The 26404-nt window shown below is 38.0% G+C and overlaps 2 protein-coding genes across 8 annotated transcripts in view; one reads left to right on the top strand and one right to left on the bottom strand.

Annotated features, from left to right (window-relative positions):
• Positions 1-298: 298 nt before the first annotated feature.
• On the top strand, positions 299-22749 carry CEP95 (centrosomal protein 95). 7 transcript variants are annotated; one of them, XM_042802343.1, is made up of 23 exons: positions 299-470; positions 4856-4984; positions 5565-5672; positions 6573-6686; positions 7955-8063; positions 8553-8662; positions 9402-9536; positions 10346-10560; positions 10970-11039; positions 11698-11744; positions 12983-13104; positions 13396-13528; positions 13709-13823; positions 14618-14796; positions 15072-15164; positions 16044-16194; positions 17392-17552; positions 18064-18138; positions 18656-18808; positions 19865-20011; positions 20107-20178; positions 20250-20434; positions 22266-22749. In XM_042802343.1, the coding sequence occupies exons 1-22, from the start codon at positions 389-391 to the stop codon at positions 20424-20426; spliced, it is 2697 nt and encodes an 898-aa protein (XP_042658277.1). In that variant the 5' UTR covers positions 299-388; the 3' UTR covers positions 20427-20434; positions 22266-22749. The 7 variants fall into 7 exon arrangements, with proteins under 7 accessions (XP_042658277.1, XP_032858166.2, XP_032858163.2 ...); XM_033002275.2 differs by lacking the exons at positions 299-470; positions 22266-22749 and adding an exon at positions 2992-3071 and having other exon boundaries at positions 13399-13528; positions 20250-20616; XM_033002272.2 differs by lacking the exons at positions 299-470; positions 22266-22749 and adding an exon at positions 2992-3071 and having other exon boundaries at positions 20250-20616.
• SMURF2 (SMAD specific E3 ubiquitin protein ligase 2) overlaps positions 22532-26404 on the bottom strand; it is a 66578-nt gene continuing 62705 nt past the window's right edge. The window contains exon 19 of the mRNA XM_042802344.1: positions 22532-26404. Within this exon, the coding sequence (XP_042658278.1) occupies positions 26305-26404 (100 nt within the window). The 3' untranslated portion in view covers positions 22532-26304.

Below are 26404 nucleotides of genomic sequence, written 5' to 3'. Positions count from 1 at the left end.
CGAGCGGTCGCGCATGCGCCCAGCCGTGGGCAGGCCGCGGCACCGCCTCGTCCTCTGGCTGAGGCCGCGAACGCGCCTTGGCCCGACGAGAACGGCGGTTTCCTCCCTCCCAGCCCTTCTTAACTACAGCATCACAGCCTCCCGCTTTATCCAGAGAGTCGCTCGGTTCCTAGCGGGCGCGGAGGAGCAGCGGTGAGGTAGCGTGTTCCGGTCTGGGCCTGGCTGGAGTGCAGCTGGTGGAGCTGCCTACAGGGAAGTTTCCCGACCTCAAAGCCTCAGAGATATGTGTCGCTAAACTGTTGGCAGAAAGCCTCTGGTAGGCGCTCCAACAGATAAAACCCAGGCTCAAGTGTTGCCACGTTTTAACTAGTAACTGATACCTGGAGGAATGGTAGACGAAGCCATACACCCACCTGGGGTTTTCAAGGGGCTGAAGGAGTCAGATGTGCAGATCCTCATGATGACAACAGGTTGGACACGATAGCAGATTATTAAATCCTACTTAGAACAGTGCTTTTAGGCTGTTACCCATTGCCCTTTATAAATATTAAATACATGTGATTGGAAACAGTTACTATTTTTATCTTTTCAAATTCCACAACAGGGCTAGTAAAGCAATTCAAAGGTCACAAGAAGTGCAGAAGTGCACTGAAGGACAGGGCTGTTGAGAAAGCACATGTATAATAAACACCAAGTAGCTGAAGTGGGTACTGTGTTGCATATCTGCCCTGCTTTGCTAGCCTGAGGAAGAACTTTAATGTCTTGCTACCTGAGGCTTTAAGCACACAAAAGAAAAGGTGAAGCTTGAAGCATAAATACAAGCAGCCATATTGCCAGACCACCTGTTTCATTCAGTGGCGAATGCAAATGAAAACAACATAAGGAAGGAGAAGCACCATAACACCACTCCCCGTTTATATCCTCCCACCTTCTAGCGATCTGTGCTTCAAGGCTTTTCTGAGACAAAAATAACTGTATTTGATGGCCATTTCTTCCCATATTTGTTCTATTTATGCTCTTAGAAGCTAAGATACCATGCCAATGTGTTTCACAGTTTAATTGTATGCTACCTTGAAAACATTTCCTTTCATTTTCAACACATCGCTTGGTAAGAACAAGGGGCACAAAATGAGCTATTAGAAATGGTAATATTTTTCTATTTACTTATACCCTTTGCAGACATTCATATCTTCTAAGTCACCTCCTTTGTAAACCAGGCTGAAGTCTATCAAATTATTTGTCCTTTAAAAGCAAATTCCCACTACTGATTATCCTTGACATTTTCATTGATTAGAAATGCACAATATTAAACATCTGGACCCTGTACAGATTTACATAATGAAGGCATAAAGATGTTTTCAATCTGTTGTGTATTATTTATTTTTTTCTCCTTTTGATTGTTGCTACAAATGGAACAAGGTTTTCAAATAATAGTACTAGATGTTTCCATGATATCTTCCTCAAAAGTAACACTTAAATTAGGCTTAGCTTTATTTATGAATAGCCACAGCTGTTTCCCCTTCAGCAATTTGGAATACCACCTTGATCAATCACTTTTTCTTATTATTTTGTTATTTTAGTAGCACTTCAATTTGACTAGGTTCCTTAATCCTGCAAATAGCCTGCAAATTCCCAATGGGGGATCCTCCCAATTTTTTTTTCAGTAGGAGTTACTGATTTAATATAGCTTGTTAAAGATTTTTCTTCCAAAATACTCCTTCTAACACTAAACCTGCTGCCCCTATAGGGTTCCTGCTTCTGATGAGTCTGAAAAAGGTTTTTGCAAAGGCTGTAAAAATAGCAAATTGTGTGATCTTTTTTTGTTCTTGCCTATTACATTTAGCCTAACATAGTTTATTTTGATTTTTTTTGTTTGTATAGAATTTAGTGGTTCCTGATACTGTGCTGTTTAACCTTTCTAAGAATTGAAAAGACTAAACACAAACCTGCCTCGCCTGCATGCATTTAGTCTGCAAGTAACTCCTTTTGATTTCCTCTTTGAAAACAACTTCCTCATTTTTGTGTTCCACCCCTTTAAGTTAAACAAAATTGATTTTCTTGTGTTTGCTTGCTTGGAGCCAACATGCGCAAAGTGAATCAACACAGCTTTACGGAGCTGCATAGCTATCAAACCGAAATCCATGTTCTAGTATTAATTTCAATGGTATTGATATGCATTTGCTTATATGCACGTAAGCTCTTTTGTATTTATTGAAGTGGTACGTGCATTTGTATTATAGATCTACAAATTAAGTCTGTAGACTGTTAAGAGTTAACATTCTCACTGTTTACTTGCTGCCGATGATGGTTCTTAGTCATAATTGGGATCTCAGCTACTTCTGTCATGATCCAGGAGTTTAGGGGACACCATAATTTTTAGTTTTGCATGACTCGATGCAATACGGAAATTCCAGAATTCCTAAGGAGCATGGAATACTGTTGCTCAGTAAGATAGTGCTTTCACCATCCGCTGTCTCCAAAAGCTTGTATGCTAGCAGCTAATAATACAGTAAGTTTCACGAGACAAAATCTCCTAAATTTTACTTTTTATAAAGGTTTTACCACTATATTGCCCTGTATTGTCCCAAGCAAACCTGCATCACCTGCTGGCTTAACGCGAGCTCTCCAGCTGTACAACCCTATTAATGTAAACACCATCTCAGCCTACAAACACCCTCAAGGCGGGCCTGCAAGGTCAAGTGCTAGAACTTTCCACCGCCAGAGGCCAGCCCTCTCCCCACCCAACTTTGCTTATGAAACTAGTACAACCGTCTCTCTTTTAGGGTGACGAGGGCGGAACCACGCCACACAACCCCCTCCGGCGCTGCTTTACAGCCAGCGGTTTACCTCGCCGCCATTTCACGCCGCCCTTCCCGCCACCCCACCCGTTTCCATGACGACCAGCTCGTCCACAACCCGCCTCAGGGACACCGGGGTGTGCCTGATGAGACCCGCCCCTTCCGGCTCCGCCTGCCCAATCAGCGCGGCGGACGCTGCGATGAAGCCCACAGGGCGGGGCGTCCCTTGCCGTCCGTTGGTGCGCGGCGCCATGGGCAGCGCTGAGGAGAGAGGTAGGGCCGGGCTGCCGGCTCCTGAGGCGATCCCCGGCTCGGTACTGTGGGCGCCTCGCCCCTGGGAATATCAGTGGCCTCACCGTGCCCTGCCCGCTCGTCGCTGGGCGATCGTGGCGCGTCTGCGCCGTCCTGTGGGCTGTTGGGGCGGGGGCGAGTCCCGCAGGAGCAGCCGGGCTCCGTGCCCTGCAGGGCTGGGGCGGGCAAAGTGGAGAGCTGTCTTGAATCCCCCCTCGACCTCGCCATCCACCCGCTGCTCTCATCGCTGTCACCATCCATTTTATTCAGGCGTGCTTTTCCTTAAAGCTAACCTCTCTGTACCGTGGCTTTTTAAGCTCTTCACATTAACCTCCCCTCCCCCATTCCCCAGTGACACTTTTAACTTGATAAAGCTGGAGATGAACACTAACTGAAACTTTCTAGGAAGTATCAGGCAGAAATGTAGGAGATGCTACTATAACCTTTCATGTACCTGAAATTAAGATGTTAGGGTAATGTGATTTCTTGAACTGAGTAGAGTGATGGAAAACTAATACAGCCTGTGTACAGAACAGTAAAAACTACTAATTAGTTTCTTTTGTAGTAATTGTATACTTTTTTCCTTTTCAAAGATTACTTATCCCTTCTCTAGAAATTTTAAGTCCTTGATGATACTTCTTAAAATACTGTTTGCAAATCACGTAGGGGAAAAATTCAACCTTAAGAGATCAGACTAACAGAGATGAAGACTTGTTCTTCCATACTGATATTTGAACTGGGTGACAAGACAAGGATACGTGTACTTGAAAGCACTTTGAATTCAGGACACAAAGTTTTGGGAAAATCAGACTGTTTATGCTCATTGTGCTCAGCATAGCATGAAGTTTGTAGGACCAGCTCCATATTCTTATAATCCTTAAACAGCAAACTAATAAAAGTAGTCCTTGAATATACTTATATTAGCAGTGTTGTCATTGCATAAGACTATTAGAGAAACTGGGTTTGTAAGAGTGAAGTTCATGTTTTCAAAAGACTGTATGTAATTTCTGATTCTTGATTAAAGATGTATCAAAGCTTATTTTGTTAAGTCCTTCAAGGTTTGGAATTCCTGGCTATGCAGCCAGACCAAAATTTGCTTTCCATTATGTGGAAAAAAACCCAAACAAAACACAGTAGTAATCTGCCCAGCCTGTGGTACTTCGGTACCTTTCAGCTCTCAAGTCCAGTTGTACTGTGACTGTGTACTTGAACAGGATCTTGGCACGTATCATTCCTCACTCTCTGTCCATGCTTCCATCGGAAAGGAAAGGTTTCCTGAAAGGAGATTGTATCGAGGCGGGTGTCAGTCTCTTTTCCCAAGTGATATGATGAGAGGAAATGGCCTCAAATTGCACCAGGGGAGGTTTAGATTGGATATTAAAAGCTTCTTGACTGGAAGGGTTGTCAAGCGTTGGGACAGGCTGCCCAGGGAAGTGGTTGAGTCACCATCCCTGGAGGTGTTTAGAAGATGAGTAGATGTGGTGCTTAGGGGCATGGTTTAGTGGGACTTGAAAGTGTTAGATTTACAATTGGACTCAATGATCTTAAAGGTATTTTCCAACCTAAATTATTCTATGTGAAAGAAATGGGGCATGCAGTAGAAAGCATACATGTTCAATATTTTGGATGATTGGGATAGGATGACTGGGATTGACAACCTATGGTGGGGTCAAAGACACTTAAATGAGTTCCATCTTTCACTGTAAACGATGTCTTTCTTTCTGTGTCTTTCAGTTCTGACATTAATATGTTTTACTTCTTAATAGATTGGGTTGATGTTGCCAATGATCTCTTAAGGAACTGTCACATAAACCAGCACATAAAGCATCTCTCAGAATGTGGTGCTGATGTGTTTGTTCATCTTTATGAGTCAATCTTAGGAGAAAAAGTACCAGGTGAGAATGATAATTTCTAAACCTGCTTTGCTTTTATTTTTTTGTCTCTGTATATTGTAATGAACAAATTCAAGTTTGCAAAACTTACTACAGATGTAGGGTTTTAAAAGTATTTATGTCCTTCCAAAGGCAAACACATAAGATTGTCATTCTTTAAGAAAGATTTAAGTAATATTGGACTTTTTTTTTTTTTTGACTTCTATGAACAGTATACCTACAGCAAAACTTTTTCTACTGTAAATTAGGCCTTGAAATCCATACATATGCATAATACCTTTGAAGAGTGTGAATTGGCTCATTTCTCTTAAAGAAGTGTTCATACTGAAGCCTGTTCTTATAAACTGTTTACTAGGTATAGTCTGCTAAGAGCTAAGCTGTGATTTAACCCTGGTTTAACCCAACTCCATTTGACTTCAGTGACAACAGTTAACCAAGGGCTGTATAATTATGTATTTGTTTGCTTTATGGCAAATTATTGCGTAGTAATATGCAAAGTAGTTTACCATAAAGGAGTTTAGTCAAAACATCTGCAATAAGCTATCCATGCAGATAGCCTAAATTCTATTATTATTTTAAATAGATTTCATAGCTACTCCTAGAAGCCAAGAGGATGATGCACATAATGTGCAAGCAGTAATAGATTCCCTGGCATTGGACTACTTGCAGGTCAGCTTGTCGCACATCACTGGTAAGTACTCATTTTAATGTAGACCAACATCAGCTGAATATCTGTGTGGTTTGATTTGAACATTTGATAATAACCATATGTTATAAAGCATACTTTCATACTTACATGAAAGATCTTTTTCTTATAGCAAGTGTCATCAAAACACTGAACCCTGGCATTGGACATTAGGTTATAAATTTAAACAGCAAGTAGAGAATAAGAGCTGTCTTGTATGACACAGACCTGTAAGAAGTTAGAGTTAACAATCAATCATACTTCACTTGTCTGCTAAAGTGTTACCTGAAGTCTGTTACTGGCTCGGTATTTTTCTGTGTACAGTTAAAGCATGGAGACTGGGTTGTAAAACATGAACCTTGAATTTCAGACTTGTTATTGAATTTTAAAAACTTGGTGAGTAAAGACTTGAACCATGTTGTGTCTGCCCTTTGTACATAGATAAAAGCTTTCATTGAGTTTTCATATGTATAGTCTTGCATAACATAGCCTGCAAAGAATGACAACCATTTTCTTGATACAAAGTATTACTTTCTAATTTGGTACCTGTGCAGTATGGCTGATATTTGTAATCCTGCCTGCCAGTCCATAGACTTGGTTCATGCTGTAGCTAGTATGTGTAAGAAAATACTGAATACCAACTATCCCTGGATATATCCCTGGTTTTATTTTTTATTTTTTTTTACCTATTTTTTTTACCTATTAAAACTGAAAATATGCAGCTCTAGGAAACTTTTAAGATACCTTAAGCTTACATACATAGCCATAAATGAGTGACCAGTTGTCTTCTAAACTGATGCTTTCACAAGAATTTCTAAGCACTCTTCTCCAGAAAACTCCTGCTTTTGAGATTTTTTTTTTCTGTGAAGTACTAATTATTAATATGTGGCAGTACCTTCTCTTAAGGTGAGAACATTGTGAAAGGAGAAAGGGAATCTATCAGAAACCTCCTTGAAATATTTGATGGTTTGTTAGAGTATCTTACAGAAGAAGTCAGTGAATTTTCTTCTCAGAATGGAGGTGAGTAGACAGATGTCCTAGTCTAAGGTATTATGTTCTGCTACTACTGTATTATGGACAGCTTGCTGCTTCTGTTTGTCTGCTATCAAGTTAGTTTGCTGAGGGCTTAGGTTCTCATGACGATAGTTCTTGGTGTTCATGGTTGGAATACAGCTCCCATAATAGGTGAAAACTGTTTCTTTGCTCCTTCTCCTCAATAGCAGCTATAGGGAATGATATCAATTGGAAGATGTAAGCTTTGTGAAACCTTGTTTTGGAATACCCAAGGTGTTTCCAATGTAGCAAAGATTGATTTGGTGTGCTTGCCTTATTTACAACCTTGACAATGCAGAACAGGAGAGACTGAAACTGACCATGGGGCGAGGAAATTTCGGTGGCTAAACTGATTATTTACATTCCTTATTTTCATAAACAATCATGATAAAACAATTTATTCTCCCCAAAATTTGTTAAAAGGCAAGACTTGGAGAACATAATCTTTCTGCTTCATTCTTGTGGCAGAAACCTACTCCAGACAATTCATCCTCTGTTAGTATGTTGCTTTTCAACTTATAAGTCAAATGATTTATGGTTAGGATTCAGGGACAGAAATGTTGACTTTAATTGGATTAACGAGCAAATGTCCCTTTTACTTACTGGGAGGCAAATAGAGGGATGATTTAAGTTTTCCTGTGAAGTAGGTCTTGGGAGCAGATCCACAGCAGGGGCTGTTTTGAGGAAAATGCTAAACAGGGTTAGAGAAACTACTCAGGCCTTCAGAGGCATTGTGGTTACTGCAGACTGAGTACTGGTCCTTCCTATCTTAAAGCTAAGAGCTCTCATGGCTGGCTGTTGCAGCCCGTGAGTAGAGGGAAGAGCACTTGATGGCCAAGACTGTTGCCTGCTGTCCTGTTTCACTGTGAATGGCAGGAGGGCAGTAGCACTTTTCAGTGCTTGTACTTCTGCTTTTCCCTTCTCTCAGGCTGCCAGTGCTGCTACCCAACAGGTGTTAGTGGCTCCATTTTTCTAGTTGTACAAACAGAATTTAATTATTTTGAGGAAGAAAGGCCTTATTTACAGTTGAAACAATAGGGTATATGGTAGTTGTATTGCACTTAAAAACTTACCATAAAAGTTGTGCCTCCCTCCCAGCGGGACATTGCATGTCATCATTTTAGATATCGTCATTATGTTTTATTAAACTGTTTTGATTACATTGGCAATAATACCTATTAGTTAATAGGTAGAAGTACTTTTCCTGGGAATAATTGCCCCTTGGTTATTAACAGATGAGGCAAATGTGCTATCCAATAATGAAATTCAAATTGTGTCTCAAGAGCAGCTGGAAAGCAATGCTGGTCAACTTAAGCAACCTTCAATATTCTCATCTGGTGAAGGGTAAGAACAATTCTGAATATTTGTATTGTCATAGTGATTGACTATCTTTTTATGTATCTGTAGAGAAACCAGTAGGTTTTTTATAGTATGCAAGTAGGAAACATACTAATTACATAAGTCAAATGGAATGTAAGGTAACTTTCTCCTTTAGTTAGATCCAAAATTTCTAGAAATTAGAAATTAGCTACAGAATCTTTTTTCTCTGGAAGAGTACTGATGGAGTTTTGTTTCCCTTAAGTTTACTTTGCATGTGGAATAAAACAAGTTGAAATCATTGTCTCTGTAATGATTGTATTTTAGTTAAACTGCATATGATTTATCTTCATGACTTCTACATTGATTTGGTTTGTAGAACCTGGTCTCTTATGTCCCACGCTGTAATAGCCAGCTACCTGAAGTAGAGTAGCTACTCTTCTGCGGCTCCATCTTGTGGACTGTAGAGGCAAAGACTTTTAGAATAAATATTTTACAGCTTTATGTTCCTCTTAGGTCCCAGTCAGAATTTTTTGTTCCATCTTGTGATGTAGATGGATCAGAATCTACCAGTGAATTAATTAGACTTGGGGATACTGCTCATTCATTTTCCAAGAGAGAAGAAGGTGAGTTTGTGTGAAAAAAAAAAAAAAGATACCTTGTAGTAAGATTTCTAGACTTTTTTGTTGTTTCTTTTTTTAAAAGCTATTTTGCAGACATATACTTTGTTTTAAACTCTTATTTTACAAAAAAACCCCAACAAGTAAACATACCTGTAGTTGATCTTGCTGAAGTGAAAATGTAGATTTCTTTAAGTATTCTAGACACTGTTTTTTGTGACTCCTGAGCTATGTTATCTGGATAACTGTTTGTTGTTTGACTTCTAATTCGGTTCTTCTTACGAAGGAATTTTATTTTCTTCAGCAGAATAAGAGATTTCTGAAGCCTTTAATTTCTTTCATTTATTGCAGTGTGAAATATATTATTTAAGACTGTAAAAAGACTAGTAAGTTAATTCTTAAAGATGGCTTGTTAGGAGTTCATGCCACTTGAAAACGTGGCTCTGGAACAAATAACATGCAGACTACTTAAATTGAGTCCATTCGTATTTCCTATTTTCCTGTAAGAGTGTTCCTGTTCTTATTGGTGATGAATCTCTCCAAGCAGAGGCATAAAGAAGTATTATGAATTATGAGATTTCTATTTAATAGAATAAGTAGGAATTTAACAAACCTATTTTGATCATAGTGCAGACTTCTAATGCCAAGTTATTAACATGCCAAACATGAAAATTGTCCATCTAAACAGTTCATAGCAAGAAGTTTTCTAGTTCTTAATTTAATCTTTTCCAAACACCACTTCTAGAATTCCAGTTGCCTAAATTGTTACCAGCAGAGAAGGACAAAGGGGTGGAAGGTTTGAAAAACTTAGAGGCTGTTGCAACATTACTTAGACAATTCCCTAAAACTGAAAGCGCCACTGTAAAGGAAAAGGAAGACGGTAAGTATTAATTTTTCTGATATCTTATCTACCTGATACTGACTAAGGGGAGTAGGGTACTAATGTAGTGTAGAGGAGAACCTTAGTCATGGATGGAAACACTCTAGCTATATTGTGAAATAAATAATTTTCACAAGTTTTATATTTTAGTGTCCCAGAGTATGCAAACTCCATTATCTGGGTTATTTCTGCTTAGCTAGGTTTTCTCCTTGTGTCACTCAATAAGCAAAATGCTATAAGTTAAAAAGTCTTTGTGGATGATTCTAGCGTCCAAAATCATGTTCTTAAGGGGATTTTCATGCTGTTCTTAAGGACAGTTATGGATCGCTTGTGTATTGGGTGAAACATTGTGACAGACAGCAGCCATCTTACCCAGTTGTCCCTGGCCTCTGCTGACTCTGGCTGTTGCTTACAGATCCTGCACATGAGCAGGCATTCCCCCGCATGTATCTAAAACGACTGTGGGGAAAACAGCAGCAAATCAAAAGCTATTTACAGTGTATGTACATAGCCACAGCCTTGCAGTATGAGAGCAGTATATACATATATACAGTCATGAAAAACTTTGTGGTCTTAGAAAAGCAGTGAGAGAGGGAGGGGCCGCGGTATGTATCTCTAAACAGAAGAAAAATAACATTGTAACACAGAAAAATGTTACAGTACTGATCCATGCAATCTAACAAAGATGGTAGTTAACATTAAATACTTAGATACTTCCATCTAATATGTATAGAGAATATATAAAAACCTAACATTCTGCTTTTGCAGATAATACTTAAACTTCAAGTTCTTCATATATGTTTCTTAAGGATCAGTGGAGTCTGTTCATACTACTGAACCTCAAAAAGAGAGTTTGAGTGCCAGTGCTACAAAACTTGGGGAGCCTATACAGCAAGCTATTCCTTTGCTACCACCATTTCAGCCTTCAGAAGCCAGACCTTACTATCCTGGATGGAGAGATTATCAGAGCTCAACTAGCCAGTCAGCTGCTTTGGCTAGCAGTCAAGGAGTGAAAATTCCTATAGTAAGTAAAAAGCTACTATTAGATTATTTTATTAGCAATTAATTCTGTTTTCATTTTAAAGCCTTCTAGTATACTTGCAGAATGGGAGTAGTTGGTCTCTGAAGAACACTTCTGAATGTGTCAGATTTTATCTTCAATTAAAGAATTTTGGATTCATTCTTCACTCAGTGTCCAGAGAGGAAGTTAATTTGAGGGGTGTTTTTATACATTATACAGATATGTATATTATGCATATATACATATGCATCTCCATAATCAATGTAACTGCACAGTAGTAAACAAAATAATTATAGTGTATTTTTTTATCTATAAAATCAGCATAGATTTCCATATGCAGACAAACCTATTATGACCTTCATGTCAACACACTTCTGTGAATTTATAGAAAACATGTTGCTTTTTATTTCAGCTTGAAAAGTCACTTACACAAAACTCTGAAGATGTTTCTGGTAGTCTTCCTCTATCAAGGAAGATCCCTGGTGAGAGAGAATTTTGCTTCCTATAGGGTAACTCTTGTGTCAAATGTTGCATTTATTTTTATTTGCACTACAAGAAACATGGTTTTGAAACTACTAGTGCTTTTTTTTTTTTTTTTTTTCAAATTCAGCCACAAGTTCATATTTCTATCTCTCTTTTATAGAGAAACAAAAATAGGTCACTTTTAAGCTGTTCACTGTGCTGGAGAAAATTAATCTGTGTTCCCAGTTCAACTCCTTTCTTAGTTAAGATGGACCTATACTACAGAAACCTCTCCTAGCAGATAACGCCCATGTCTGAGCTTATTCTGAGCAGAGAAACACGGAGCAGACAAGCCAGTTTCAACTCTAGGAAAAAGCCATTAACTGCTATTGCAGAATAGGTTTAGAAGCTAGTTTTCAGTACTTGTTTTCTCTGTTACCTGGGAAACACTGCTTTCCTTTCTAGTTCCCATAGCATTCCCATGACACTGAACGTTCAAAACTTGAGAAATCACCAAAATGAATATCACAACTGTGTAACCACAGTTGCTTTGTCATTGTTCTCTTTGAATAATTTGGTTCCAGAAGCCATGGATCCCATCTTTTTTAACTTATTCCCCACATTAGTAGTCACAGTCTATACCATCAACTAACACTTACCTGTCATCTGCTTCTGCAGGGGAAGACAAGGTGCTGTCAAATGATGCCGAGGACAATGTGGCAAAGGTAGATGTTACATTTTTACCTTATTTGTGGAAGATCAGTCAATATTTTTGGATTTCCTCTTAATTCTTCTGATATCTTGTGGCACCTTCTGGGCTTTTTTCAAACTTGCTCTTGGCTTGCTTTCTTCAGTATACAATCAGCAATCAACAATGTTGTTAAGACTGTGACTGTGTACAGTTTGTAAGTCATGCCAGTTCTTTTTGGAGGAGTTTGCTCCACGAAGTACAAATCTCCGTACCTAGAGTTCTAATTTAGCACTACTGATCAGTTATTAGTTATTTTGGGTTTAATCGAAGATGTATAAATCACAAGACTACAGTCATGTCCCTTTTCTGAAGTGTATCAATATTGTAAATTAGTAACAATTTTGTTTTTTTTGGGGTTGTTCAGACTCCAATAAAATACAGATTTTGCTCCCTTCCTAAAGATCACTGGACTGTCTGGCTGTATTCTTTCATTTTATTTCCTTTAATTTTCCTTTGCTTTTCACAAACTGAATAATGCAAAATGTACAAATTGATCAGCAGGTGCTATTCTGTGCTTGTAGAAACATATCTGTATAGGAAGCTCCTTGCTCTGGAAAACATTTTTTTTGCCTTCTGCAACCACAAGAGGTACTCACAGACTTAATTTGTTCCAATAGTTTCAACAGCCTTTACTTCAACATTGCCTGTTTAAAACATTGTCTCTGTTAAAAACTCATTTTCCATTGGTATATTTGCAAGTATATGCATGCCAACCTCGAGTTACTCCAGTTCAAGCAAATAAGTTACCAGGCAGTAATAAATCGGTGAAACTAAATGGCATAAGGACATAAGTGTTTTCTTTAGTTTGCTGTGAATTGCAGCTTAGTCTGTACTCAGTGAGGTTCAGCTTACTCGTATTACTTGGCATTAGTCCCAGGCTAATGAGATAGTATGTAGTATACTGCTGTAACCTAACCTAGATCTTGTTCTTCTGATTCAGTGGTTTAGCTGTAGATGATTCTTGAACTGATCTTCTATATTTTTGCTAGTCTATTTCTTTAAACATCTTATTTTCTAAAGCATACGATCTTCAGCCAGGGACCTGGGCATATGACTACTTTATCTATATATATATACACACACAATCATAAGGTTTAAGATCATTGTCCTATAAAAGCTGTTGTAGGATCTTTCTACTCACATGATCTGTGATGTTTCTGAGCTTTACTGTGAAGATCTTAATAAATTCTTAATTTACGCTTATTTTCCTAGGTTCCTTGGGTATATGGGACTCCTGCATCTGCTTTTTCTTTACATCAGGAAGTCCCACTATGTGCTGAACAAATACCACAAACTCCAAGACCTGAATCTAGTTACCTGCCTAGAAACAAAAGGCAAGTTCAGTTTTTTGGTACTGAGCCAAGCTAGCACATTCATATACATGGCCACACAGGTGCCTCCCCTGCCCCATCCTTGGCTGCACGACAGTAAAAGATTAATTTTAACAGAAAAATTTCCTGTTTCTCCTGACATACATGCATTTTTTCAAATGTAGTTATAGGCATTTACACATTCAGCTTCTACTTAATACTGCATGTGCTCATGCAAAAAGTGAACTGGAATTGTATGAGGTAATGGTTATGTTCAGATTTTTAGAAATGAAATCTGTCTATTTTCTGTTTTAGCAGACATGAAAATTCTACCACAGATTCACTTGAAGAGTCTCTTTCCCCCAGAACAACAAAGGAAAAGCTATCTGAGCAAGAGCTTCATAAAGTGTCAGAAAAACTCTCATGCAGGTTAAATGAACTAGATTTAGTAAGTGAAATCTATTCTTTGTTGTATCTGAGCAATCTAGCCTTAGTAATGATAACAGAGAGAACAAGAATATAAAGTTAATATTGATGAAAAGAAAATCTGCAACTAATGCCTGACTTCAGGCAGTTCTAAATTTTGAATGAAAGACTGAACCAGACCCCCAAAAAATCTATCCAATAGATGTTAAAGAGAGCTTTGAGTGGGCACACCAGAGAAGAAGAGTTGACAGATGAAGACAGCCTGTCTCAGCACAGTGACAGTGTCATGGATTATCGGCGAAGGAAACCTGGGCGAGGTAACAATTCTTATGCCACTTAAGTTATTAGGATGGAAAGGAATATTAAAAAAAAAAATTCCTTCTTGTGTAAAGCTGATACACTGAGCTACTCAGTTACTAGTTTTTGTATTGTTAGTTTGTTTATATTTTGTCTTAGATCCAAACCTGAGCAACAGTAACAGAATTAGAATTAAGTTCTCATTTAACACTTAAGTAGCTATGATAAAACTTTACAAAAAATACAAGGCAAATGCAGCTGCAGTAAAAAATGTACAGAAAGAGAGGGGAGGGACAGAACACAAGCTCATTGATAGCATCGAGGGCCTATTCACAACATACTTCACTGCAGATTCTTCTAGGCCAAGCACAGCACATACATCTAGGTATCTTACAAACATATTGTGCAGTGTGTGTGGTGGCAATATGATTAAATAACCAGGCTATGAAACTATCATATAGCTTGATCTAATCCATGTGCACAACATCATATTGCAAGATGGAGCTGTTTGTGACCCTGGCATAGAGACAGTCTCTCATCTTGAGCTACCTTCAGTTGTCTTTGCTGCTTTTTCCTTTCCCATCTCGAGTATCTCTTTGCTATTCTATAAGCCTTAAAATTTGTGATTTGAAGCAAGGATAATTCCGAAGGCAAAGGCTTTGGCTTTTTATGACTTAATTTGTGCTGAGCTTTTTGAATCTTATGCTATGTAAAGATTTGCTGTATGGGCTTTTGGGGGGCTTTTCTTCCTTAAGTTTGGCTGGAGTTTTTTTTTTTTGTTTCAAGTTAGATAATTAATTGCCTTTCTTTACAGACACACCACATCTAAGGTATCCAAGCAGGCCACGCTCCCTTTCTCCATCCTCACCCTCATCTCAGCATCAACCCTTTTCTGAGTTGGCAGATAAACTTTGCAGTAAAGGAACAGGCCAAATAAGGAAAATACACAGCCAGTTGCAAAAAGAAAGGGATGAAAGAACAAAAATTTCAAAGGTAATTTCTAAGTTAGACCTATTGGTCATTCTTACTAACAGTTATACTAAAAGCATTAAAACTGAATGCTCCTGTTTAATGATGGTATCGGGCCTGCTTTAGTAATTTTGTACTGTTGTATCTGTAGGCTGCTGAGGAACAGATTTAAACCCCAACTTTTGCAAAAGAGTTTAAAGTGGAAGAAACTACTTTGATCTGTAAACTGAACAAGTTAATGAAGTGGTCATATGGACTGATGATATTCTCTGAAAAGTCCTCTGATTTTTATTTTCTAGATGGTTGCTAAAGCTTATGAAGATGAACTAAAAATTTATGAAGCTAGGGAGAGGCTGAGGCTTTCCGAGCTTGGAGAAGTCATCAGGGATACGGTATGTGGTGCACTATAGTGATTGGTTATGTTTTGTTTGTTTGGGTTTTTTTTTAAATTTGTCTATCTGTCCAGACTGTGGATGTGCCTTTTGGGTACAAAAACTCCTCAACCTCCACTGTCCTAGTTACAGCACTGTATACTACTGAAGTAGTAAACGGGAGGACACCTTTTCGTGAGATAGCTAGAACCAAGGAACAAGTAGTTTTAGAAGTTTTAGCACTTCTATATATTAAGAATAACATTTTTATGTTAACGACCACCATGTTTTTCATGTGAAGTGCTAACTTCAGTACGCTCATATTTAAAGAATTAAAGCTAAATGGGCAAGTAGATAGCTTCCACAGACTGGCCTAAGCTTCTCCACAGCTGGGCACTTCACACACACACATCCCCAACAGCTAGGTTAATGAGGTTGGAGCTTCCATACACTGGAGGCAATCTGCCCAATACTGTCATAGTTTTTAACTACTCTACATGTTGGGTTTGTGCAAGAATGGTTCTCTAGTTTTAAGAATATGTCAAAGGGTTGTTTTGCTACTTTCTTACATACTACTGGAACAGCAAAGAACCTAAGCTGAAAAGCTCTGTCATACCAATGTAGGCTGCACTGGCCCTTTTCACCACCTCTGCAGAAGCAGTCCATAGGCTGCTGCAGTAGTGTTACAACCTAAAGTTATGCAGTAGTGAGATTTAACATTTATTTGAACCCTGACCTGCATTTGGTAAATTCTGACTTTCTGGATAATTCAGTGCAATATGTCCAAATTCTCATTCTAAAGTTTCAAAGACATTTAAGTTCTGATATCCAAACTATGTGATCTATCAGTCATTCCCGTTCTCATACCTGTTCTCCATCTGTTTTACATCTGCTCCTAAGGAACAAGAATACAAAGAAAACAACTTTAAAGAACCTCCAAAAATGCCTCAGCCAGTGAAAGTTTATTCTAGAAAAACCACACCTCGGAATCCCAAATACAGCCAGTGGATTCCAAAACGAGGGACTGTGAAGCCAAAGAAAGCAGCTCCAAGTAAGAACTGCAAAACTATACTTGGTGGAAAACTGGCATCTTTTGAAAGCATGTGTTGAACTCCAAGAATAAAGGCATTAGTCCAATATATACCAGTCAGCTGTAGCAGTTTCCCCTTCTTATGACCTCTATATGTCTGGATTTTTGTTAGGGAAGATAATGTTTTAAGTAAATGTAAACCACCAATGCACAATCAAAGCTGTGACCCATTTGCTACCACCTTAAAATCCTTTGGATTATTTTCAAGGCTTGTTTCCATTACTGCTACTCCTATGCTTGTTCCACTGTAGTCTGAGCTCAGTTGTTGGTTGGGGTTTTTTGTGTGGTTTTTTGGTTTATTTTTCCCGAGCATGTATCAGATTTAAAATCAGGCCTTTAGCTTGAGTGAGTTGGTGCTGAGCCATGTACAGGTAATAGAGCAGAGTGCGGCAATTGCCATCTTCTTCCTTTCAAGACCCTGCCCTGGTGTTAGCAACACTGCCACTGGTTTTGCTGAGCAAGCGATTGCTCCAACAACAGCGAACATGCAAATCCCAGGCTCAGTTTTGGTAAACTACACTGTACTTGCTAATGTATAAGATCATGGTATAATCCTCTACATATCTGAATGTTGCTCATGTACACTGCCTTTTTTTTTTTTTTTCCCCCCCACTATTTAAAGGGCATATACGTGGTTAGTATCCATTTGTTTCATCTTCCCATCATGCTTTCCTGCCAGAAAGATCAAAGATGTCATGGGAATGAGGTGGTTGCAAACCAGTTTATTTCAAACCTGTTTACTTGACCTGGATTTGTCATTACTGCTGCTGTATTAACCTTATTTTAAGTTGAGACAGACAGATAAAGAAATCCCTGATTAGTGATGGTCAGAACCATCTGAAGAAAGATGGGGCTGTCTGTCTTATTTGGATGTTGTGGTAGGAGGGAAATAATGCCTAAGCTATAAAAGCAATTCCTCAGCAGAAAAAAAAAAAAAAAAAAGCAACAGCAAAAACTTGGGATTAGTTTCTCTGCAGCTGTACTGAGAGTGATGTTATGTCCTGCTGGGTTTAGCTTGACATCATAACAACAGCTTGGTAGTTGTATACAGTGTTCAATCTAAAATATTTCATAACTTAGGCTGACACTGTCTGGAAGAATTTACCGCTAAATGTATTCTCCAGGAATTTATTGCTTACATCTGTCTTTACCTTGTAGTGAAAGTAAGAGATGATGACCTCCTATTTCAGCTACTGGAAGAGTTTCCCCACCTGCATATTTCCCACCATACTATGAATAAAATGTGGCAGCAGCAGCTTGCACATACTGAACAACTTAAGGCAGCTTCTGGCATAACTAGACCAAAACTCCAAAATGAAGTGAGCATTTATTTTCTTACCTTCTAAGGGTCAGCAGGGATAGTAGCTCGGACAGAATTGTTACTAGTCATCAGTTTGTACTGCATAATAAAATAACAGTAAAATCATCCTGACTCTTTGTATGCAGCATATGTATCATACAGGCACATCCAAAGCACAGTATTTAACTAACCCAGCTCAGATATACATCCTTTCATAGGGATGTACATATATAAACATGTGGGTTCAACTTTTTATCAGCCACTTGAATATAACGTTCATTTTTTATACCAGTTTATCTACTACTGCATAGGATTGCTATTGCTTTTTAAAAAGCATTTTGTAGTTTTGAGTGCTTTTTTGAGCAGTGTTCAAAAATTAGTTATGAGATATAAAAGTTGATTAACTTATACATGGTAACTCTCAACTTAAAAAACTAAACATAGCAGAGGGGCAATGTTCAAAACTCCTACACACAACTGCCTGTCCTGCACCATGATGGAAGTAAATTAGCTTTTTTTTAAACCTCCAGGTTCAACAAGCCCTGAAGAAGCATGAGCAACTCATTGCAATTATTAAAAAAAATCAAGACCATAGCAAGAGACTGGTATGTTCTATGAAGGATATTTGTTACATAATACAAAAATTTCATGTTAAGCTAGCTAGAATGCATGTTCCCAGGTCCATGAAAGTGGCTTTTTTATCTTACAACAATTTTATGCCTCTTAAGTAGCTGTGGTCTCAAATGTCATGTCATCTGTTTGTTGTATAACTACTGAGGTCATAGGAATGGAATATTATTATTACACTGCCTTGTTGCTTTAAAAGTGCAAACAAATTCTAAGAATGTACAAGGAGGAGAAACTTCAGGCTCCTGGTGTTGCTGGTAAAAACGCCAGCTACCATGGCAATGTGGACTCCTTAATTACATAGTGCTCTTGATCGTACCGCTTTGCTAAATCAGTGGTGCCTAAAGCTTTAAACCATAAATGCAGTGTAAAATTAGGGTAGGGAGAAGGTCCATAGTAAAGGACCCTATTTATTTAGTAATGATTAATAAAGTTTTGACTGCAACACTATCTGTTGGAAGCCTAGTGGTCTTACAGCTACTGTTCTCCATTTAGCAAGAATTTAAGCAACGTATCTGCCGACAGAAATGGGCTCAGAATAAAGTGAGAGAGAAACGCCAGCAGGTTGCTCGAGCCAGGAAATATTATGAAGATTACCGGGTTCAGTTGCGTGCCAAGATGATGCGGGCTAGGACACGAGAAGAAAGGGTAAGTACAAGACATCTTGCTCTGCAAGTGTGGAATTTTTTTGTTTGCACCCCAGTGCTGAGGACCCATAGTCCAGTAGTTCAAATAATGAATGGTAGAAGTGGACAGAGCGCAAGACAAGTGAACAGCATAGGAGCCAGGATTAAATGGTTGGTCAGGCGAGGCTGCATATAAAAAGGTTCCTTCTTTGGAAACACTGAAACAGTTTAGGGCAAACAACTGTAAAACAATAAAGGATGCTTTATGGGGTTAAGAGAAGGAGAGAAAGGATGAAGTATCAGCATGGAAAAACAGTACTGGTAACATGAGAAATTGGGGAAATGAGTTTTCAGAAACAGTAGTATTAAGAAGTTGTTCCTATAGTTACTATCCAAAGAAAACAATCTAAAACTTCAGTTAAGGAAACTGATCAAAAAGACAGTTTTGTTATTCAGTTATGTTTGCTAAACAAAGTGTATTTTTTGACAGATAAGATCTCTCACTAGGGCTGGACATCAGAGCTAAGGAAAGCAAGTAGAGTTACTTGACTTTCCAAAAGTAGATACACAATTCTCACCTTTTAAGATAAAAGACTAGAAGCACGGTGCATAATCCACTATTAGTGATTTCAGAACTGTTGCCTCAAGCTGCACTCTAGTTGGTAAATGTGTTTTTGTGTAAATGGAAAGCCTGATTACAGGCAGGCTGGATTTCCTGCTATTGGCAATAAATCACAGTGTGTGTGTGTGTGTGTGTGTGTGTGTGTTCAAAGACTGGCTTGCACTGTCAGCTTGTCTGAAGTGATTTTAAAGATGTGACATACATTAGCTGAACTAGCCCCTTTTGTAGTCATAGGACGAAACTGACATGAAAAAGGTATCAGAATCTCAGTTAAATGAGTAATACAAATACAGCTCAACTGTCTCTGCACCACCATTACTAGGTAACTTTTCACAGTCAATGACCAATCTTGATGGGATCACCATTCTGTCAGGAAATAAAGCAGCTAAGACATGTAAATGTATACTTAAAAGTTTCTGGGAAACTTTTAGGTTTGCTGCTTTTAATTGTTGGCAGATATTTAAAAACTTATTTGAAGAAGGCTTAGAAATTCAGAAGCAAAGACTGAAGGACCTGAGAGCGTACGCCCAAGAGAAGCGTGCTGAGCAAAGGAAAAAGCATCAAAATGAGCTGGAGTCTATGGAGAACTATTACAAAAATCAGGTAAAGCTTAATCTGCATCAGAGACAGTAAATATTTTTTACATTAGAAGTCCTTCCTTCTTTAATTGGTTCAACTCAAACACCTGTTATTCTTAGTTTTCCATGCTAGCAGAAGCTTTATCTCAAGAACACCAAGAAATCCAAACCAGAGAGAAAGCACAAGCACAAGTAAGTATTTTTAATTTTGCGTAAATGTCATCTTTTTTACCAGCTGTGGCTAATGGCTGTATTTTCTTTAGATGCTACAGAAAACAAAAAGAGAATTGAGATCAAGGATGGAAAAGGAAATACAGCAACTGCAAGCAGCAATAATGCAAAGTGATGATGATATCTTTTTTCAAGAACTAGAAGCAGACAGACTGAAATCTAGACTTCAGATGGCTTCCTTTCAGTATAGTAAAAGCCATTTCTTCTAAGACTTACGGTAATGATCACTGCAGTTCTCTGCCTAAGGTGATGAGAATCTTTGAGAGCTGCTGTAACAGGAAGATGATGTGTGGCTGTTTTTCTCTAAAATATCTGGTCTGTCATTTTGACACGTCAGAGGTGTAGCTGCTGGGATCTCTGTGGTACTTTTATGATCACCAATAAAGTTTTTGAACTACATTCTTCCTTCTTAGCAAGGCTGAGATAATGTTGAGTTCCACACAAAGGAAGTAGGATGAAGTCAGTGTACTTTAATGAGGTTATCTTAGTGGAACAGTTGAATGCTAAGCTTCCTCTATGCCTGTGCTGGTTCTGTTGTTGCTGGAGTTGAAAAGCCCCACTAAGATCACTAGCCAGAAATTACTGGATTGGAAAGCTCACAAAGAGCAAGATGATCTTTTAAAGATCATCAGCGGTTCAAGTTTCCTGTGAAAGGGCAAGTTAGAGAATGCCTGCAATAAAGATGACTTAAAATCAGTAATTTTAATATATAAAGCAAGGCAGAGCTACTCATTCTATACAATTCTGTTTGCAGTTTTGGTGTTGCTGGCTTGTTAATGGCAAAGCATATAAAATACTACTTCCTATGCTACACTTGTATTAGAAAAAGTAGTTTGAAACAGACAACAGTGAAAATTCTTCTAAAGCAGTGAAATACTAAGTTTCTGCAAGAACTAAAACGTGGGAAGGACCTGTGGACAGCATTCCTAATTATTTTCAACAGGGGTGTACCAGTAGATACATGCTCTATAGGTGTATCTGTAGGTATTTCAACTGTTGGATTTCACGCCAGGTTTTCAGAACTAGATAAGCCCATGTGTAAATGAGCAGAGTTTTGTTCCAATGGATCTATTTCAGAAGGGAGTCATAGTATTGCTTATTGATTTGTATATAGCATTAACAAACCTGTTTGTTCATAGAAACAGATTATTTGGACAAAAGTTTGGTAACGGTATTTGTATTTAGGACCCTGTTTAGTTTTTTGGGGAAAAGCAGATTAAATCAGTGTGCAAGATAGAGTAAATAGCAATTAAATACTCTAACATTTAGCTTTCATCTTACTTCAAGTTGTAAGGTTTGCTTCTAGGCAGAGTAGGAGCTGACACTAGGCACTACACCTATTGTTGTAGAATCATCATGTGCTTTAAACAGGACATGGTTTGGTAGAAAATTCAAATTTTAGCAGCCATGCATTATGAGCCCTATGAGATGTAAACACAGAAGGATGAATACTTAAACTGAGAACTGATTACGTAAAACCACACTGATAATTAGTGAAGCCCATTACCGATAAACTATTTTTTGTCAAGGAGAGAAGAATATATCTTGGTAATGAGGAGGAAGTAAAGTGTAATTTTAAACAGGCTCTAGTGTAAGAGTTCATGCTTGAAGTTGCATGTGTGAGAAGTGACATAAAAACTCTGAAATTAAGCGCATTGTATACACAGTAGTTAAAAGCTTGCTCTGAGATGGTGTCTCTTATGAAACTAACAACACACTCAGTGAATTATGATTCATCCATGGGGAAGAAAAAAGTGCTAAGTAGAAAAAAAAGCCCCCAGCAGCTAGAGATGCTTCCTTGACAGATTAAATAAACCAGCAAGCAGTTAGAGCATGATAAAAAAAAAAAAACCAAACCAAACCCAACACACACAACAGAACACCTCCACAAAAACAAGCCCAGGCCCTGATTTTTATAGCAGCCTCCTGGAAAGGGTTAAGAGCCAGGTTAATTTGACATCTATAGCTAAGGGACAATGTTTACCAGCTAAGTTGATAAAATTTAACAAATATTTACCAAATTTATTTACCTTTTTTCTTCCCTTAAGGAAGATGGTTTAGCTTGGCTGAATTTTGAGAGGAGACAGCTGTTTGCCAATGCCAAGATAAAGTCCTTGCCAGGATGTGTACACCACTACACGACAGCCAAAAGTAAGGCCTTTTTGGTTTGACTAGAACATGTAGCACAATCCTTACTGTATGTAACAGCATGTATAAAGACACCCAAGTTTTAAGTATTTTCTCCAGAAACAAAGTTGAGTTACTTAAAAATATTACTGTTAAAGTAAATATTTAATTAAGAAGAAGTTAAAACTTTTAAAACCATTGCTGCTGTGACAGTGCAAACAGCATACAATTTATTGCTCAACTTCTGCATGGGTACATACATTAAGTACTTAAAAACCATTTTATACAGATTTTTTTTTTTTTTTGTTAAAGCTCATGTAACAGCTGGGTGAAAATACAATGATACCAATGCTAAAACACTCTGTAATAAATACAATGGAAAAGATAAACTAAGAACTGTCAGTTTGTGGAGGAGTAATTACACTTGTATAAACTAATTACAACTACAGACAAAGCTCTGAGGATGTGGCAGAGCCAGAAACCTACTACATAGTGTAAAGTACAACAGATGGCACCTGTTAACTGTATGGTGCTGTTTAAAATCTGAAGCAATTGGAGCATGCTACATTAAGCTGTATGATGCATACTTATGATATAGAAGCAAAGCTTTTACTTCCATCAATGCAGCCAGTTTAAACGCACCAGAAGTTCAATACAGATGTAGTGTTGTAGAACAAGAATTTAAAAACGGCTTGTGTGCTCTGGACTTTAGTACAACACAAATTTGGTACAAATAAATCAGTTTTGGGAAACTGAAACTATGTGCAAAAAAAAAAAAAAAAATTTAGAATACATACTGTACAAAGCACCATTACAAAACTCTTTACACCGAGAAATTAAATCCTCTGAAACTCAACTGTGTACTGTATATTTGAAATCTACAAAAGTCATTGTTCATAATTAAACATTCATAATGAAAAGCAACAGCATAAAACCATGATGTGACATCTCTCTAAAACAACTAAAGACTGGATAAAGTAAAACCCAGTAAGAGGGACACATTGAAATAAATATTCACATTAATCATGGGGTGAAAGTCCAAGGTTAAAATGCAATATTAGGCTTAGCACCTTTGAGGGGAAAGTAGCTGACATGATCTTGAAACAAAATTTTGCTAAGGAATCAATCCTTTAACATATTCAGATAAACATCTGATTATGTGATGAGGTGCTTTAGTTAAAGCTCTCAGTCATTATGAAGGTAGAAAGGCACTCAAAATACTTGGTATATTCATCCTCATCTGTCAGCTATGGGAAGTCAAATGTAGATTTGTCTAGTTTTGCCTATAATATATTAAATTTACAATATTTATCTGTGGCAGTTAAAATTCTCTATGCCATACCACAATGTTTGGTAGAACAAACAGTTGTACTGTTAAGGCTGCTGTGAAAATGAATGGTATTTATCAGCTGATCTAGAGCCTATATTCTGCAGAGCTCATCTCCTCCCTCCTCAAAAATGCTTTTATGACATAAAGGTGGCCATAAATATGCATTTAATAAACTCACCAGCCTAAGTAGGCTGACAGGGGGAAGGTTCCAGGGAGGTGGGTAAAGGTGATGTGCTTAGGAGACACTACAGAGACAGTCTTTAGTGCTGAGGTGAGCTGTGTGGTGCAAAGGGAACAGCAGTGTGCCTTCCCCTTTGAATCACCTAAGAGTCCTGACTTCTCCCAAAAGTTGGATCAAACTGGATTTTACATTTTTCATGTTTTATGACCAGCACACCATTCTTGGCATAGCCTAAGCAAGAGCAGGGGAGGGAAAAAAAAAAAAAAAAAAAAAAAAATCACTTATACAACACTGGAGTATCTACTCTGAACAGTGGTCAAAAGAACTTGTCTCTGTAAAGTCTCTGCAAATAGTAATTCACATCATACCTCAAAACTTGCAGGGGGGGGTGAGAAGAGGTCTTTGGGAGTGTCTAAAGCAGTGGTCCCAACCACGGGCAGCAGTACTGAGCAAGAAACACAGTGGGCAGCAACCTACTTTTCTCTCCCAGGCAACCTGGACAGATGTAGTGGTAGCTTCTCTGGTAACAGTATTACCTGAGAGCCATGAATTAGGGATCCCAACTGTAGGTGCAAAGGTACCAGCCATTTTACGAGTGCAACAGTCCCTTGAAATGAAGAAAAAAAGGGTCTGATCTATTTCAACCCTGGCTATCAAAGCAAGTCTGCAGCCAGCCCAAAATGGGAAGCAAGTCTCCTAGAAAAGCCTCCCAGCAACATCTGTACAAAAAAAAAAATAATCAAATGAACATGTGGATTTGGCTCACCAGATTCTTACCACAATTCTGCAGAAGCAGTCCATTGCCCACTATTCTAATATACAACATCCAGTAGTAGTTTACTCACTGTGGCAGTCAGATTTGGCAGAACAAAATGAAGTTCAAGCTCCATAGAACAGACAGAATTAGCTAGTTCACTGCGTGACTGACTTACACTGCAAAAACGGAACAGCTGTTTACACCCCATTCTTTTAGCATTTTCAATACCTTTGACTTTCTTCTCATTGGCAGTGTAAAAATAGTGCAGATTGGATGATTAATTGTAACCTAAGTTAAAAAACCCACAACACTGATTGGGAAAAAACCGCTACTTACTCCAAATACTCTCACTGCTGAGAGAAGAATGCCACCATCTCCTAAGCAGACTGATCTATCTACACACCACGAGCAGATCGTACAGATCTTAACTGAGAATTCCCAAACTAACTTCAAAGTTCAGTTCCCTCTACCGGTAGTGCATTTTATTCCCCTTTGAAGAGATCAACCCATGTTATAATTCATATATATACTTACTTCCATCCCTACAATCAATAAATTATGTGCTTTTAAAACCTCATTTTCAAAGCACATTACACATAATTCAGTTAATACACCATTTTCCTTAGTTGTAACTTAAACCCATGTGTCATGAGCAGCTAGACAAAGATTACAACATGTTTTACCTGATAAATCTTTAGCATCAACAAATATATAACACAATTTGGCTGCATTCAAACAAACTTTGGTTGACTGGACAGGATGGGTTCTGAAACAAACTGCTGACAGGCTTCTGCTGTCAGGTATCACCTCATCAGCATGCTTAAAAAGTTGTAAAATGCAGTGTTTAAATTTCAAGTCTAAAGCAACAAAAAATACTCTTGACAGACTTGTTAGAAAAATGCTGTTTTAAAAAAAATCAAAACATCTACTGTTCATTAAAAAAGGTCTATTCCACATATTAACACAAGTACTGTACCAAATACAGTCTGTGTCACTCACACTAGAAATTTTGTTTAAAGAATCTGACAAGGGATATAAATAGGACCCCAAAACATCGTATTTGTAATTCATGCTTGAAAAATATAAAAAAGCCCCCTGTGGTAACATTTACGTTGAATTTACATTGCAGAATATAATGTTTTACTATAAGAAAATGCAGTTAACACGTAAGTGGCTTGAATTAAAAATATTAATGATTCTTTCAGCCAATTTTATGCAAAGTTAGAATAATCCAAAATATTTTTTTCCAAAAATAACAGGTATAGATGCTGTTCAGTATCATACATTTAAAACAGGCTGAAACATGACTTGTACCGACTGTTGAAGTTGTGTCTTGGTATCTGAGAATAGAAATCAGGTAGGCAAATATAATAGATTACCTTTTACAAAAATAGTAGTAGTCTTTAAGAATAGAATACTGCTTAACTGTTGAAATGTAGGAAAAGTCAGCATTCTGTATGTTCAAGATATTAGTTTTTAATAGCAGCTGAATGATCCTATGGCAGGAACCACAGAACCTATTTTCTTGAAATAAAAAAAAAATAAATTCCAAAGTTGTCCTTTCCCTCCCAGTGTCCTAGTGTAGAAAAGGGAAAGTTTCCTGTATTTCAAGCATTTCTTGAGTCTTGGCTGAGGGAAGGGCTTTCTGGCTGACAGGAATATAAATAGAGTCTCAGGTAAGCCTGTGAAGGGTCATTCCACAGCAAACCCACATGTTTCTTCAATGGCAGTTAGCAGCTTCTCGTATAGCTTGTCATAGCTTTCGTAAGGAGGAATGTCTATTCGATTAAAG

Source organism: Tyto alba, unplaced genomic scaffold, assembly GCF_018691265.1.
Source record: "Tyto alba isolate M040663 unplaced genomic scaffold, T.alba_DEE_v4.0 Super-Scaffold_39, whole genome shotgun sequence".
Taxonomy (NCBI): Eukaryota; Metazoa; Chordata; class Aves; order Strigiformes; family Tytonidae; genus Tyto; species Tyto alba.
Note: the sequence above shows the minus strand (reverse complement) of the source record. Positions and strands in the feature narration are given on the sequence as shown.